The sequence below is a fragment of the Lynx rufus genome, unplaced genomic scaffold, assembly GCF_022079265.1.
Source record: "Lynx rufus isolate CCGP_SWC_20201006 ecotype Redwood Valley unplaced genomic scaffold, mLynRuf1.p SCAF_4, whole genome shotgun sequence".
In the NCBI taxonomy this organism is placed as follows: domain Eukaryota; kingdom Metazoa; phylum Chordata; class Mammalia; order Carnivora; family Felidae; genus Lynx; species Lynx rufus.
In genome coordinates, this window is record NW_025814856.1 from 99182169 (window position 1) to 99198345 (window position 16177).

A 16177-nucleotide genomic window follows, 5' to 3' on the forward strand; every position below is an offset into this window, starting at 1 on the left:
GTCTCCAAGGGCCAGGTCCAAGGAGACCTTTGCTCGCGGGGATTCCCTCTTGTCTTCAAGGCTGCACGTGCAGGGGGGAGTCTGGGGTGCAGCTTCGGCAAGAACACACCCTTCGGCGGGACGATAGAGGGAGTTTGCTGCTAAAAGCAGCGGAATTCTCCCTCAGCAACTCGAACGGAATGAAGGGTGGGGCAAGGCGGGGAACTGAGTTCACAGCCGAAAGTTCGCGTTTCGGGAAGTCAAGATGAGCTGGAGAATTGATCCCGAGACACTGGACGGAGCGATACGCGAAGATACCGAAGCGATGAGCTTTAACTCACCCTTCTCCAGGGTTTGGGGCACCGGGCCTTATTTCCTGGCCTTTGTGCCCTGTCTCAGAATGCTGAATATGGTGGGTGCGCAGTTCCGTTTGTGACTGGGTGGATTTGTGACGGTCCGTATCCCCACCATTGATGGGATAAAGAACATCAGAAGTGAAGGAAAAGAAATAAATCGGTAACAAGAAGATGCCCAAAGTGGAGAAGGGAAAAAGAGTTACTTTGGGAAGTTAGCCTTTCAAAAGACTCCTTGATTCTTCTTTCTGCTGGCTCTTGAGTTCCTGCCACGAGAGGAATGAATTTTCCCCTCTTGTAATGAAGATTAGGTTGGAAGGAGAGGGGCTGGCTGGAGCTGGGGAAGACTTTCGTAGGCGTAAGGACAGAGCAAAAAGTGCATCTTTGAGCGTAATCTGTTTTTATTTACCAAGAGAAAGAAATAATGGCTCTAGGGGCGCCTGCATGGCTCAGTCGGTTGCGCTTCTGAATTAGGCTCAGGTCATGATCTCACGGTTCGTGAGTTCGAGCCCCGCGTCGGGCTCTGGGCTGACAGCTGGGAGCCTGGACCCTGCTTCAGATTCTGTGTCTCCCTTTCTCTCTGCTATTCCCTGCTCTCTCGCGCTCTCTCTCAAAAATAAATAAACATTAAAAAAATTAAAAAAAAAAAAAAGAAAGAATGGCTCTATTGAGTTCAACTGAGAACAAGATTTATCAGAACTAGAGATGTTAAGAAAAGAAAAGTTGGTCCCTGGTCTATGGGACACATGATTACAGCATGAATACATAATTATGGTATGAATAACAATGTTACCACTTATGCTGCACCTACTATGTGCCTTGCTTTGAGCTTAGTACTTTACCTTTGTTAACTCTTTTAATTCTCTGGACAACCTCTGAGGCTGTTAACATTATCCCAGTGTAATAGGTGAGAAAACTACAGCACAGAGTGGCTGTGTAACTTGCCCTAGGTCACACAGCTGGTGAGCAGCAGTCAGGCAGTTGGCTGCAGAGCCTGTGCCCATGACGGTGCTGCTTCTATCAAAGCTGTGGAAGAAGGGCTATCCTGAAGGAGTGCTGTAACGTCTAGAGTTGTATGAATAAGATAATTATTTTTAAGATGATTAATTTTAAGAGTCCAAGCTGAGGAAAAATTTAATGGTGTTTTCATAAGGATTTAGGAGGTGAGAGAGAAAGAAAGGAATGCTCCCCAAGTTGAGGGGTCAATACATGTGACACAAGAATGCATGCAAGTCTTGGGGCTCAAGCTGCCTGGGTTTGCATCCGTGATTGCATAAGGTGCCCCACTAACTGTTTTATGCTGCAGATTTCCTCTTCTATAAAAGAGTATCTGCCTCCTAGATGGCTTAAAGTCAAAGGTCCTGATGAGTGCAAAGTGCTCAACACCACACTTGGTACATTGTAAGAAGTCAATAAACACTAACCATCAATTAAGTCTGAACCTCCACCTGGGAGTGTAGGCTCATTGTAGGGTAGACCCCCATCCCATTGATCACTGGGTCTTCCAGTGCCAGCCTCACAACGGCGTACTTAACAGATACTCTATAAAACTGATTAGAAGGATGGGTGCAAGACTTGGACTTGGCAGAAGGAAAAATTGGGAACATAAAAAGAAATAGAGTGGATGATGAAATAGTAATAATTGTCCTATGTGCTAAACATTTTTGCATGCTATATCACATTATCTCTTATCATCCTCATTTTACAAATAAGGAAAGAGATACCTAGAGAGGCTGAGTAATAACTTGCTTAAGGTAAAATAACTGAGAAGGGTCAGAGATTCCATTTGGACTCGGGTCCAGTGACTCTAGAGTACATGTTCCTTATCACTGTGCTTGCTGCCTCCCAGCATAGCATGAAGACAGGGAGAAGGAAAGAGGCGTATTCTTGAGCAATTTATTGCAGGTCCTGTGTCATCTATAATTTGGTTTCAAATTCTTCACTTTAGGCAGAGGTAGGGGTGTGTGGCTGTCTTAGTCCATTTGGACTGCTATAACAAGAAAAGCATGAGTGAAATGGCTTATATAAACAGCAGGCATTTATTTCACATAGTTCTGGAGACTTGGAAGTCCAAAACCAAGGCACAAGCAAATTCATTGTCAGGTGAGAGCCCACTTCCCAGACTGTGGTCGTTTTTCTGTGTCCTAAAATGGAGTGGGTAAGGGAGCTCTGTGGGACCTCTTTTATAAGGGCTCTAGTCCCATTCATGAGGGCTACACCCTCATAGCCTAATCACCTCCCAAGGGCCCCACTTCCTAATACTATATCCTTGGCAGTTAGGATTTCAACATTGGAAGTTTGGGGAGACACAAATGTTAAGACCATAGCACTGACTCTAGAACATTATTGTGTACCCTATTGACAAGGAAGATTCTGCTTTTTGATCTGAGGTTCGTTGAATCCTCCTTTTGAAACTTTGTCTCAGACTAAACCTTTCTGTCACATGCTTGTTGAAATACAGAGGACAGAGCTGGATCTTTAATGAATTTACAGAACAACAGATGATAGGACAATTGTCGTGCCTTGTTAGTAATAGACATTTGTGTGTGACAGATTTGGGTTTGAGCCTTGAGTTTAAGGGACCATACTACATGACAGTGGGTGAGATTGACTGTATGACCAGAAGTACGAGTTAGTCAGGCAAAAGATGGGGTGGTGAGGCCCATAGAAAGACGGCATGGTATTTGCAAAGTACTGGGGAATTAGAACTGGAATGAGGTAAGTCCAGTAAGGATAGAGCAGTGGTTCTGAAAGTGATAAGAATTACTTGGAGGGCTTGTTAAAACACAGATTGCTAAGCTCCAGCCCCAGAGTTTGTGATTTGTTAGATTTGGGTAGTAGAATTTGTATTTCTAACGTGCTTGCATATAATGTTGATGCTACTGGTCTGGAGACCACACTTTGAGGACCATTGGGCTAGAGCAAAAGGGACTATGAGGAAGATAGTAAGAATTGAATCCAGAGAGGTTGGCAGAGCCTTGTAGGCCAAGTTAGGAAACTCAGATCCTAGAGGGTAGTGGGAAGCCACTGGAGTGTCATGACCCAGTAGGTGTTTTAGAAACATCACTCTGCAATAAGAATGGATTAAGGAGGGGTAAGGGGCTTACCCCTCTTGGAGGCAGGCAGAGCACCTGGTGGCCTTGGAGAAGTAATTGGAGAAGCAGTGGGGATGAATTAGTTCCTAATGTCCTGAGAATTGTATGGATTTGAGAAATATTTGGGAAGGGGGGCTGATAGTATTGGCAACTGGTTGGCTGTGCGCAGAGGGATGGTGAGGAACAGGGACAAGTTAAGGAAAGTGCCTAGGCGTGGAGAATCTAGTGGACAGGGTTATCCATTTTGGATACAGGGACCAGAGTGCGGGAGCAATATTGATAGAAAAACACAGAGTCCATTGAAAGCTACAATTTCCATTATGATATCATAGGAAAAATCTTTTGAGTTTTCTTCAACGTAGAGCAAAAAAAGTCATGTTTATCATGATCATCGCCCTCAGGCTCTGGATTGTCCAATTTACTGTTTCTTGTTAAAATACATTTGTTTATTATTACATTAGCTTTTTCTGAAGAAAAATCTGAATCATGTCTCCTCCAACTTAGTACCACAAGTGATGGAACAATTGGGTTCCATGAGCTTGAGAACTTGTGTACTGCTTTCTGCTCTAATGAGAAACATCATTTTCTTGTGCTTCCAAACCCTATCAAGAATTGCATAACTGATAAGTTACAGTTATGAACTGGAAAAATATTTCCATCCTTTATACATGAAGAACTCCTAGGACTTCATTTTTAAAAAAAATCAACATCCTAAAAGAAAAAAAAGTTCACAGAAAAATACAAATCTCTTTAAATATTTGAAAATGTGCTTAGATTCACTTGTAATAATAGAATGAAAATTAAAACAGATTAAGATATCACTTTTGCAAACATTTGAGAGTTTGACAACAAAACTTGCTGGTGATGCTTTGGGGGGAAATTCTTATACATTGCAAAATGCTGTAATTCTTATAGTGAGTTATGAATATCTATCAAACACTCAAATGAAATTAGACTTCGACCCAGTTTTTACGCCTTTTGATTCACTTTCAGAAATTTATTCCATAGATATATCTGCACACGTACAAAATAAGGCATGCACACGATTGCTTTTTGCAGCACTGTTTGTAATAGTAAACAACTGGACTGGTTAAGTAAACAAGGGCATACGAGGCAGCTATAAAAAAAGAATTAGCAAAGTTCTCTTTGTAATGATATGAAAACATGTCCAAAAATTGTCCTTAGGTAAAGGGAATATGCAGACCCCAGGGTAGTCTGCTACCTTCTGTGAAGTAAAGGGGAAAATAAGAATATGTATTTGTATCTGCTTGTATTTATGTATTAGAAAGAGGGTCATCTGGCTGGCTCAGTCAGTGGAACGTGCAACTCTTGATCTCACAGTTGTGAGTTCGAGCCCCACGTTGGATGTAGAGATTACTTAAAAATAAAATCTTGTTTAAAAAGTTGGAAAGATATACATGAGAAACTAATAAATTGGTTCCTGTAAATGGAGCAGATGGGACAGGAAGAGACTTCTCAATGTGTACCTTTTTATATCAACTTGATCTTTGACATGTAAGAAGAAATGTCTATGAAAACAAATGACCCATATTTTGGATGAAATTCATGAACAGACAGGATGTGGGGGTGCTGCTATTCCTACTGCTTCCCATGTCAATGTGAACATTTGTTTCAAAGAATTACAGATCACATGTAACACTGTGCTGTGATGGAACACCAGATGTATTCACATCCACTCAATTTAACTTGTGCTCTGGAATGGTGTGTTCACCTCCATTGAATTTAACTTGTGGGAGATTGGAGACAAGGAAGGAACATTTCTTGTCGTTCACATTGAGTAGTATCTGATGAGACTTACACCTGCTTAGCACTGAAGACATATTGTGGACACGATACCCTTGCCTTCAAGGGGCTTACATTCAGGGTTGGTGGTGAGTGGCAGCGGCGGGGGGGGATATATTTTTAGGAGGGAAGAAGGGAAGAACGACAGAAAAGATAGGAGGGAGGGAAGGGGAAGGGGAAAGAAAAAGAGGCAAAGTAAATCAATTGTTTCATATTCTTTTATGAAGTGGTCAGCCAAGTGTGGCCACAAGAGAAGACAGAGAAACAATTTATTATATTACAGGTCCTAGAGACAGGAGGCCCTTCTTCCACACTCAGAAATCCTTCTGTGAAGGGGCACCCGGGTGGCTCAGTCCATTAAGCGTCCAATTTTGGCTCTGGTCATGATCTCATGGTTGGTGAGTTTGAGCCCCAAGTCATGCTCTGTGCATGCTGACAGCTCAGAGCCTGGAGCCTGCTTCAGATTTTTCATCTCCCTCTCTCTCTGCCCCTCTCATTTGCACTCTGTCTCTTTCTCAAAAATAAATAAACATTAAGAAAAAAAAAGAAATCCCTCTGTGGAAAAGCCGAGTGAGGAATGACAATTATTGAGTAGCTCAAGAGAGGAGGAAATGCACAGTTTAGTGGTGGGTGCTGTTTAATTTTTTATTGCTTTGCCGGATAGACATTCACCAGCCTAGTTAAGTTGTGAATCCAGGATGGGATTCAAACTGAGCAAATCAAAGTTTAAAAAACTTAAAAAAAAAAAAAAAAAAAAACAACTCCTTAGGTGAGTTAATCATAATTAATCCATATATACAATGAGAAAAAAAGCACTGTATCACCGCGTATATTTAATTTCCCTTGTTCGTGTATTAGGTGTTCACATTCACATTTAGCTGTTGAAAAAGAGCTCAGGTTTTGTGAAAAACCAAAATGATATCTATTGTCACTGCACAGGATGTCAGATTAAAAAGAATGAAAACACTCGGACTCCTATGGGCCCTGGATCCGCCTAGTGGTGACATATCCTAATTGCAGTTTCAGTCTTTTTGAATGACGGCTTCTTAATAACCCACCAAACTGTTAAACTCAATCTATGATCACAGTAAGATTACCATATATAAATGCAGCCTTTGTGATTAGATAAAACAAAATCCCTGGCCCACACAGGCCAAAATTGGAATTTATTTTCAAAATTCTCTTTGTATTTCTAAAATAAATAATACATGAGCTTATTCAATTATATTTACTTTTGTCCAAATAAGATTTCTAACAAATACAACAGAAAACAAGTATATTTTATGCCTACACTATTCTACTTTTCATGAATGTATATTTTTAGATAGTCACTGTTATCATCCAAAACATATGCTTCTTGGTTTTGGATCTCTAGTGAACAATATTTAATCTTGCTTTATTCATTTGTTGACTTATTTTTTTTTCTTATGGATAATGAAAATAATCATTATTTTAGCATGAATTAGTTCCAATATACGTGAGTAAGAGACTACTTTAAAATGTAAATAAAAACACAGGTCAAGTAGACAGAGGCGAAGGTTAAGAATAGTTTTGCAGTTTACATTTAAGTCATTAAGGGGCACCTGGGTGACTCAGTTGGTTAAGCATCTGACTCTTGATATCAGCTTGAATCATGATCTCACAGTTTGTGAGTTCGAGCCCTACCTCGGGCTCTGCACTGATGGCCCAGAGCCTGCTTGGGATTCTGTCTCTCCTTCTCTCTGCCCCTCCCCAGTTTGTGCTTGCTCTCTTGCTCTCTCAAAATAAATAAATAAACTTAAAAAAAATAAAAGTCATTAAAAGATTCATTAAGAAGTATAACTCAAATTGATATCTAAAAAAAAAAAAAAAAAAAACAGAAGAAACTGTACAATAGGTAAATGAGTAAATAAGGAGATCCCCATTAGTTCCATGGCAGTAGCTTCCTGTAGTGGGTAACATTTCTATTTCTTCCTGTAGTACAGCCTCTGGCATCAGAAATAGATGGGGAGCCACCCCTCACTAGGTGTATGACCTTGAACACCTGTGAAATGTTAATAGTTATGTAATAACAATACCTACTCCCTCAGGACTGTAATCAGGACTCAATGAGATAATGCACATACAATTGTTGGTGCATTGTCTGCCAAATTTAAGTAACTGCCAAATAGTTTGATGACAATGATGCTGACAATGGGAAAAAAGTATGAAAGGCAAAGTGCCTTGGTAGGGTACAGTGGGTAGAAACACATGCAAGTCTCTCTCCAGGGCTTAAGATGATTTTAACCGGACATTTACTGAGTGGAAAGAACTTTCCTCTGGGAGGCAGACACCCTCGGTCCTGTCCCTAGCATTTCTAGGACTGACCGTGTGGCTGCCCCTGGAGGGCTGACTTCATCTCTCCCAGTGAAGTTCACAGTGGTGTTCAAATGGGGAGGTGCCATGACCTGCCAGCTCCAACCTCTCATCTCTCCTTTGTAGGCAGGTGTGCTCCCATTAAAGAAGAGAGCTGATGAAATACTGCATACTCACTGAGAATTCCAGCTGCAATATTTAGTTAATTCTTTGTTCCATTTTATTCAAAGAAGGAGCTCATTTACATTCAGCTTTCAATGAAAGAAATTAACGTTGCCATGCCTGCTGATCCCAAGGAAACCCCATAAGGAAGCGGCCACTTTCCCATTCTCCTCCTGCAGACATGCCTTGAGAATCAAACAACAGGCAAAACTTGGATTTCAGTTAGCCTTTAATCTAACTCCCAACTTGTTAATAGTATACAAAGATGTAAGTAGAAAACATCCTAATGTTATCTATCAGTAGTTCTGAACAGTCACAGTGGTCACACTGTTGGAGCTGAGGTCACCCACATTTTAAGGAAATGCAGTCTACCCTGTTTTCAGTGGAACGCATGCTCTGGCAGTTGGCAGGCAGAGAGATGAGGCTTATTTTGTTCAGTGTATCCAGTTGACTGGAAGCAGCTGTGTTCTCTCTCCTTTACTCAGCAGTGTTAAACACTGTCCCTTTTCCTTTTATTTTAAAAGTGCTATCAGAACTGAAGGGGGCTTTCCTTGCTAAAATAAAATTAACTATACGTGTCATACATTTCTGGGTCCACTTTTCATGGTTAAATCCCCACAGAATTAGCAATCCATAGAAACTTAATTGTTAAAAGAAGTCAGCACACTTGTATCCCAAAAGTACAATTTAGAGTTCGCAGTATAGGGCTCTGTGGTATAAAGTGCCTATGAGCAACTTTCTATCATATACTGAGGCCACGGAACTTCCCTGGAGAACAGATCCGTTGTTGGCATAAACAGTAGTCACGGTAGGCTTCTCAGATAGAATATTCTGGATGCGGAGAACCTATTCAGGGGATACAAAAGATTAATACAGAACCACCATACACCCATGTCACTCAATCACCAATAATCCCTGTCTTCCACAATGACACAATGATTAAGAGGACATGCTGTTGAAAACAGCAGTTACCAATCTTTTGAATGTTTAAGTGAAAGTACTTTTTTTTAAACCTTCAAAGAAAGTACTTTCTTAAACCATTTAGTTGCGCATGCCAACACAGGATTTACTGTTATTATAGTAATTGAGCATTAATGGAAATATTTCCACACCAATGTGAGTACTTTCGCACTACTTTAGCAGGAACAGAAGTCATGTCATGGGGTGAGCTGACAATAAGCTAGGTATTTGAAATTGCCAGTATACCACACAAGGAGGGCACATGTCTTTATAGAAAATGCCTTTTGACCAGTTTCCACTGTAATTTAGTACATCAAAAGATTATCTTTCTGAAAGTATTTGAATAAGTGAAATTCTGCCAATTATTGGCTTACAGCACTTAGAAAATCACTGCATAAGTTTATTGAATTATTGGTTTAAAAGGGCTAAACAAACCATCCCTGTGACAGTTTACTGTATTATTAGTTCAAAAGGACTTGAGTCATTAAAGTTGAAAAATTAAGGTTTAAAAAATATGAAAAACCTCTGACGACGGAGGATTGTTTGGGTCATAAACGAAGAGCTTCTGGCCATTAGGATGACAGCCTACGAAGATGTCCCCCGAGGAAGGATCAATAGATAAATTATCCACTAGTGTATCCAACTTGAGTACCTTCCAAATGAAAAAACGTCAATATCTAAATGACACGAGAAACTTGATTAAATAATTTAGGGCTAACCTTTCTCGCCTCTTTACACGTGGGAAAATTATACACAGCTCCCTGCTTCCACCCTTTTAGCACCAATATTGCCTAAAATAAATTTAATAAACTGGCTTAGAGTCACTTTTCATCTTCCCTGAAATTAAGAAAGTTAGGGCGATAATCCATCTCTCTAAAAAATGGATTCCTTTTCCCTTAAAAGATGCACAATGATCAGTTAGCTCTAGGAACTCATTCAAAGCAAAATAGGAAATTCTTAATCAATCTAAAATATGTGTTGTCAAGCAGGAAGAAAATAATAATGGTGTGGAACCCAATTTCTACCTTCATTTATTATTGAAAGAGCTGACAATGTGCATAAATCTTCATTGTGGAATCCGTCTATTAGTCTTTTCAATTGTGAAAATTCTTATTGGAATTCATTGGGTACTACCAGTACTGCACGGAATGGGCTCTAAATCTGATGCAAATATCACTCCCAACCCTCTGCTGCGTGTAATCACTCAGTCCTTGTGATTGCTGGGGACAGGAGACTTGCCTGGTTTAGGCAGGAAATATTTAAAAACCCAGAATGGCAACACCGGCATCGTAGTCTCTTCTAAGTGAAGCATTGTGGCAATATAGTATAACTATGTAATTACAAAGTGTAATAGATTAAGGTCTACTTATTATATGTAAAATAAGTATTTTACCTTCAATTGAGTTAAGTTCATATTAGGGTGTTTTTCCAAAACATGAATTTCATGAGCCAGTATATCAGCAACGTAGATGTACCTTCACAGAAAGGACACACTAGTTAGAGTTCTGTGCCAGTATAAAGCTTCGTTAACACAGTATGGAAGAATAAGTCTTAATAACCTGCCAAGAAGTTAATCAATGATGGGCCCTCAGGGACTACTTGATAAAGGTCAATTTTTATTTAAAAAGTACGCTTTCAAAATCAATTCATTGTTGCTACAAACAATCCCGGAATTGCTTAAATTATTTTTCGAAAGGTTTGTAAGGGGGAAAATAATACAGGACATTATCTTGAATATAAAATCTGTGATATTTGCTGCCGAAAGGACAACAAAACAAATGTTTGACTTCCAGAAAAAAGTTTTTACATCCCACAATATAATTTGATATTTCTAGGTGTCATTTTCATGTAGAAATATACAAAGCAGGACACACTTTATTATTTATTAATAGTCATTCACATTTGATAAAATATTTATTAGCATATTGAGAATTTTAAGAGTGAGAGATAAGTATCTATTCAGAACAATCCGTCTACATCTAAGGACGGTGAATTAACGGACTCCTTTACGGTAATTTTACTCGTTGAATTGACTGTTCCATGGCAACTGTTCTATTGAGCAATTATCTTGTATAAAGCCATGAACTCAGTATTGTGACAGACATAAAGAAGAGGCAGACTCTTCCTAAAAAGTTCATAGCATGTGGGGATGATCAGACTGGTTTGTACACATTAAACAAATAATACAACATGATCGGTACCGTGAAAAATATTTCAGGTCTAGAGACTGAAGAAATATCTAACTCCTGAGAACATAGGAGGCTTCACAAAGGAAACGCATCTGCAGTGGGTATGGAAGGAGAGACCGGATTTGAGGAAATGAGGACAAAGCACCTTCTAGGCAGAAAACATGTGAGCAAAGGCACAGGGGCAAGAAGGAGAGAGGCATATTTGCAAAATAATGAGTTCTTTGTCTAAAGCAGGGAAAGTATGAAAACAGTTGAAAAGCGAAGTTGAAGCTCGCCTATTAAAGAAAGTCTAACCCTTTAGCTTGTCTTGATTTGATAAGCAATTGGGTCCCTCTGAATTTTTAGAATAACAAAGTGGCATAATAACAAATGGTCAGTTCCATTCAACAAGTACTGTGCATTTGATCTGCACCTGGCAGTGCTCAGCAGGAGAAGTCAAAGAGGAAGCACACAGAGCCCCCTCTCTTGGAGGGCCTCAAAGGCTAACGGAATACAGAACAACAAAACTAACAACAATGCAAAAAATGGAAGTAGACTGAAAACAAGTTGGAAGGAAGTCTAATACGCTAGCCAGAGAGGCTGAGAACCTAAACCAGGCAGGTGTCAGAGGGAAAGAAAAGGGGACTCGAATGAGGGCAGAAGCCCCAGTGGATAGGAAGGTGAAAGAGAAGGAGTTAGAGCTGAATCCTCTTTTATTAGTATTGTTTGTAGCTTGGGTGCTGGAAAGTCTGATTCTCATAATGGAAAGATAAGAGTTGGGGAGAACAACAGATTTCACAGGAGAGTTACAATGATTCCACATTCATTTTCTGTAATCAAAAGCAGAAATTGTGTCATGAAAAATGACATTTTAGTTGCCAAGGAATGCCAAATTTCTTTCCTGTTATATTTGTAGTAAATTGTTCAGTGTGCTCAGGGAGTAAATGGGAAAGTTAATAAAACTTAATATCCTTTCTGTATACGATGGTTGGACATATAGAAACAGTGAGATAACTCGGTGGGGGGGGCGATTTGGCAAAATCTATACAAGGTAACATTTAAAGGGATCACTCCTTGAGTAAGTGGTTCTATTCTGAGGGGTTTGTTCTATAGAAACACTTGTACAAATGTGGAAAGAGGAAGGGTTCATAGCACTACATTTAGCCAGTGCCCAGCTGGCATTTGAACCCAGGTCTCTCTGTATCATCCCCAAACCTGAAGGTGGATCTTGCTGCAATGCTCACTTAGGGGGCTGTTCCTTAAAAATATCTGGAGGAATGCTGACAAACTGCAGCCTGCTTGGGATTCTCTCTCTCTCTCCCTCTCTCTGCCCCGCCCCGCCCACTCATGCTTATTCTCTCTCTCAAAATAAATAAATAAGTTATAAAATAAATACTTAAAAAATAGCTGGAGAAGCTTCAGTGGTAAATGAGAAATACAAAGTACTTTTTATTTAAAAAAAAAAAGACAACAGAGAAAAAGCCTCCTGCATATCCATTAACAGATAATTGGTTTAATCAGTTTAGGATCATGCCTATAATGGAATAATATACAGCCAATAAAACAAAGACATATTTATTTAAAGGAAACACATACCTCATACTTTAATATGTTTATGTAAATATGGTCCCACTCCATAAAAATTTTCATTTATAAAATTAAGTTCTACAATGATATATACCAAAATTTAGATATTGTATGTAAACACATAATACACACACACACACATATGTATATAATATACATACATATACCATACACCGAAACAATATCAAGAAAGCTTTTTACACTAGGGAAAAAACAAAAGCAAAGTGAAGAATTTGGCCCAGCACCACGACTAAAGAGAAATGAAGATACTCTAATAAAGAATCATACTTTTTATCAGGTGAAATATTGATCCCATTTGCTGCATCAAACCCTTCTGCTACCACTTTAACTTCATCTGGACTGTAGTAAACAACATTTGCCCAGTGTAAGTTCAAGTATGTTTCCAAATACTTTAAGAAAGGATCAGAGAAATAGTGGTCATTGGTGGCATAGAAATGTGCCGGTCCAACAGCTATGATATCATTCACACTGAAAGAGAAAAAATAATGTGTGAGAGAAAATAACAAGCCAGTTGGTCTCCATACTAAAGATTAAGTCTCTAGAAGGTGTACACAATATGTGCTTCAAACTTTTTGGTACGAGCCTTCCCAGGAAAAGCTCAGCTAAAATCAAATGGCTGTAGTCACATGCAATCTACTATAATATCATTTTTTCAGAGAACAGTTTTGTATGATAACAGGTAATCTGAAGACAGGTCATTTAGCAATTATGGCAGGACTATTATAAAAGAAAAGAGAACTTGGTGCCAACAGGGTATGTTTTTTGACAGCAAGAAATGTAGGGTTTAACAACAGTATGAAAGGACACGGCTGTCTATGGTACAGAGCTGGGTAGAACCTCATTGGCTGGTGAGCTGGTTAGGCCATCAATAACATTTACCTAGCTTCCATTTACTCAGTTGCTAGATTTTCCTGTATTGCTCTGCCTAGTGATTAGTCAAAGTAAAGGCCGACTGTTCAATTTCTACCTGACTCACAAAGCTGACCTGCCGAGACTAGTGAGCACTCGATAAACACTTGCAGAGAGGCGGATGATGAAACTGCCATAGTAAAATGCTTCAGGTGAGAGATTTATACGCGAAAAACAATTACATTTTTAAAACTAGTTAGGCAAGGGTGTTATTAAATTTAAATTCCAATTACCCTATGCAAAAATTTCTGAAAGAGCCTCTTTCTTCTTTGTTAAATGGAAAACAGAGCTACAGGGAAGGTGAGTCCCCTCTTTCTGAAAGAGTACCGTGATACAGAGGCTGCCTGGACAGTATTTATGTTCCTACGTATCATGAGGTGCATTTTTGGAAGAATGATTGGAAGTTCCATGCATAAGTCCTAGACAGGGATGGAGAAATTAAAAATATGCATCAAGTTCAGACTTAAAAGAAACAGTAGGCTAAGGCACGCTGAGCTGGGATGATACACATGATTCTCTTTTGGCCACATTATCAACTGGCTGTATCTTTAGGAAGTAGGAGCGATGCACTCCCAGTCTGTACCCCTCCAGTTCTGTGGAGCCATTAGCCCACAGCTAGCACTACCCCTGTGAAAGCACATTGTATCAGTCCCATACAAAGCACACAGACTTCATTTAAACCAGGCCACTCCTGGGGCGCCTGGGTGGCGCAGTCGGTTAGGCGTCCGACTTCAGCCAGGTCACGATCTTGCGGTCCGGGAGTTCGAGCCCCGTGTCAGGCTCTGGGCTGATGGCTCAGAGCCTGGAGCCTGTTTCCGATTCTGTGTCTCCCTCTCTCTCTGCCCCTCCCCCGTTCATGCTCTGTCTCTCTCTGTCCCAAAAATAAATAAACGTTGAAAAAAAAAAATTAAAAAAAAATAAATAAATAAAATAAATAAATAAATAAACCAGGCCACTCCTCCTTGGCAGGACAACTATTAGTATTTGGACGATGAGTCATCTGAAATGGAAGGTGACAGCAGGAAAAACAGTGAGGTTTGTCTTCTACTCCCAAGATGGCCCTGAAGAGCATCTCCCCTGTAATCCAGTGTTTTATCATTTCTCAAGGGAATCCTCACAGAGCACTGATTATTATGAGTGCCAATGACTTTCCCTGCTCTACAAGGAAGCTACACACGCACATATTTATGTATGCGTATATATACATGTATTTTACCTCTTCTCAAGGCTGAGAAGGACCATCGTGGGGAATATATGGAAATGCCAGAGATAAATCGGAGAATGAACAAAGGGACTGAGTACCTTGGAAGAAGTTCATGTTTGATTGTTTTTAGGTGCAAAAGAGAATTTTCTTCTTCTTCAAATTTAAAAATTTCCACTGTATTCTTAAATTCTGGGTGGTTTACAACAAAGAGATAAACTGTGTCATCTAAAGAATTGAAAGAACAGAGTTAATTTACAAGACATAACCATAGGACCTCTGGGCAGACACTGACATTTAAATACCACAGGCGAGGAAAGGTTGAATGTATAAACTGTTAGACGACCTAACATCATTCTTCTTCCCCTTCTTTCCCATCACTGTCTGGCTGGTGTTATTTCTGATCGTTGGTCCCCTGACCTTTAAGAAAGAGTGTTTCCCACTCCATATACAGAATTCATGAATAATCTGTTTATAGTTTAATTCAGAAATATAGCTCTCTTTTAATGCAATAATCATAGGTCTGTGAAAAAGGTTATGAAATCTAAACATTCTCTCAGGTGTTAACTGTTAGAAATTTCAAATGTAGCCTAAGTTGCTGCTAGCTGGAGAGGCAAATGATCAACTTATTTGTATGAAGAATACAGAAATAATTCATGAGTTAATTGTTCTTCTCTTACTATAGAAATGATCCAAATCTATGTTCCACAGTCATTTGCAAACCATGATACGTTTCTTAATGTGGGTAGCTCATCAGCTCTTACCGCGGTCTATGAAAGTGCTGATACCATGTGGATTAAACGAAGCCAAATTGAACCCACGGCTGATTCTTAATTCCAGTGCCCTCGGGTTTTCTTCTTTTAGATCCATCATTAGTATCCCTCCAGGCTTATCTGGGGAAAAGCTGTGGAGTCCTGGACATTTTAAACCCTTTTCAAAACAGAGGAAAAAGTTAAATATAGAGGCTTAAGTGTGTTTATGGGCTAAAATGGGCAGTATAAATAAAAGATAAATAGATCCTTTGATTAAAGGTGGTGGTATTAAAGCTACAAATGGCAAGAAAGCAGAGAGGAGACAATAGGAAAAATAGGAATTGGGGGCTGGTGAGCTGCAAGACGAACAAGAAATGATTTTTCTGAGTTGAGGCACAAGACCAGGAGTATAGTCTCTTAAGTGGATAACCACAAAGTTGGTGGCCCGGAAGATACCAGGCAGAGTTGAGGATGGGAGAAGTGAAAGTTTACATATGGACTGAAGTCTTGGTGAATGGCTGCAGTCAAGACTCCCCTCCTTGTCTCACACCCCAGATCCAATCTGTCAGGAAATCCTGTTGACTTTACCTTGAAAATATATCCCTTCATAAAGATGTGAACATTCCTCCTGACCTTTTCCGTGACTGCTTTGGCCCAAACCACCACCGTAATTGTGGCAACAGTCTCACAACTGCCCTTTCTGCTTTTTTCTGGCTTTTCCCTATGGAAGACTGGTCTCCCATCAGCATCCAAATTATGCCGAGGATGTCATGCCTCTGACCAAAACTCCATCTCACTCAGATTAAAAAGTGGACATTCTTATGATTTACTAAAGACACTGTATGATCTGCCC

At 39.7% G+C, this 16177-nt stretch overlaps 1 protein-coding gene across 1 annotated transcript in view; it reads right to left on the reverse strand.

Moving 5' to 3' along the window:
- Window positions 1-7937: 7937 nt before the first annotated feature.
- PON2 (paraoxonase 2) overlaps window positions 7938-16177 on the reverse strand; it is a 28498-nt gene continuing 20258 nt past the window's right edge. The window contains exons 4-9 of the mRNA XM_047097232.1: window positions 15337-15502; window positions 14674-14800; window positions 12730-12930; window positions 10080-10161; window positions 9210-9338; window positions 7938-8572 (exon numbers count right to left, since the gene is read on the reverse strand). Coding sequence (XP_046953188.1) covers window positions 8414-8572; window positions 9210-9338; window positions 10080-10161; window positions 12730-12930; window positions 14674-14800; window positions 15337-15502 — 864 coding nt within the window. The 3' untranslated portion in view covers window positions 7938-8413. The remainder of the gene's footprint in view (window positions 8573-9209; window positions 9339-10079; window positions 10162-12729; window positions 12931-14673; window positions 14801-15336; window positions 15503-16177) is intronic.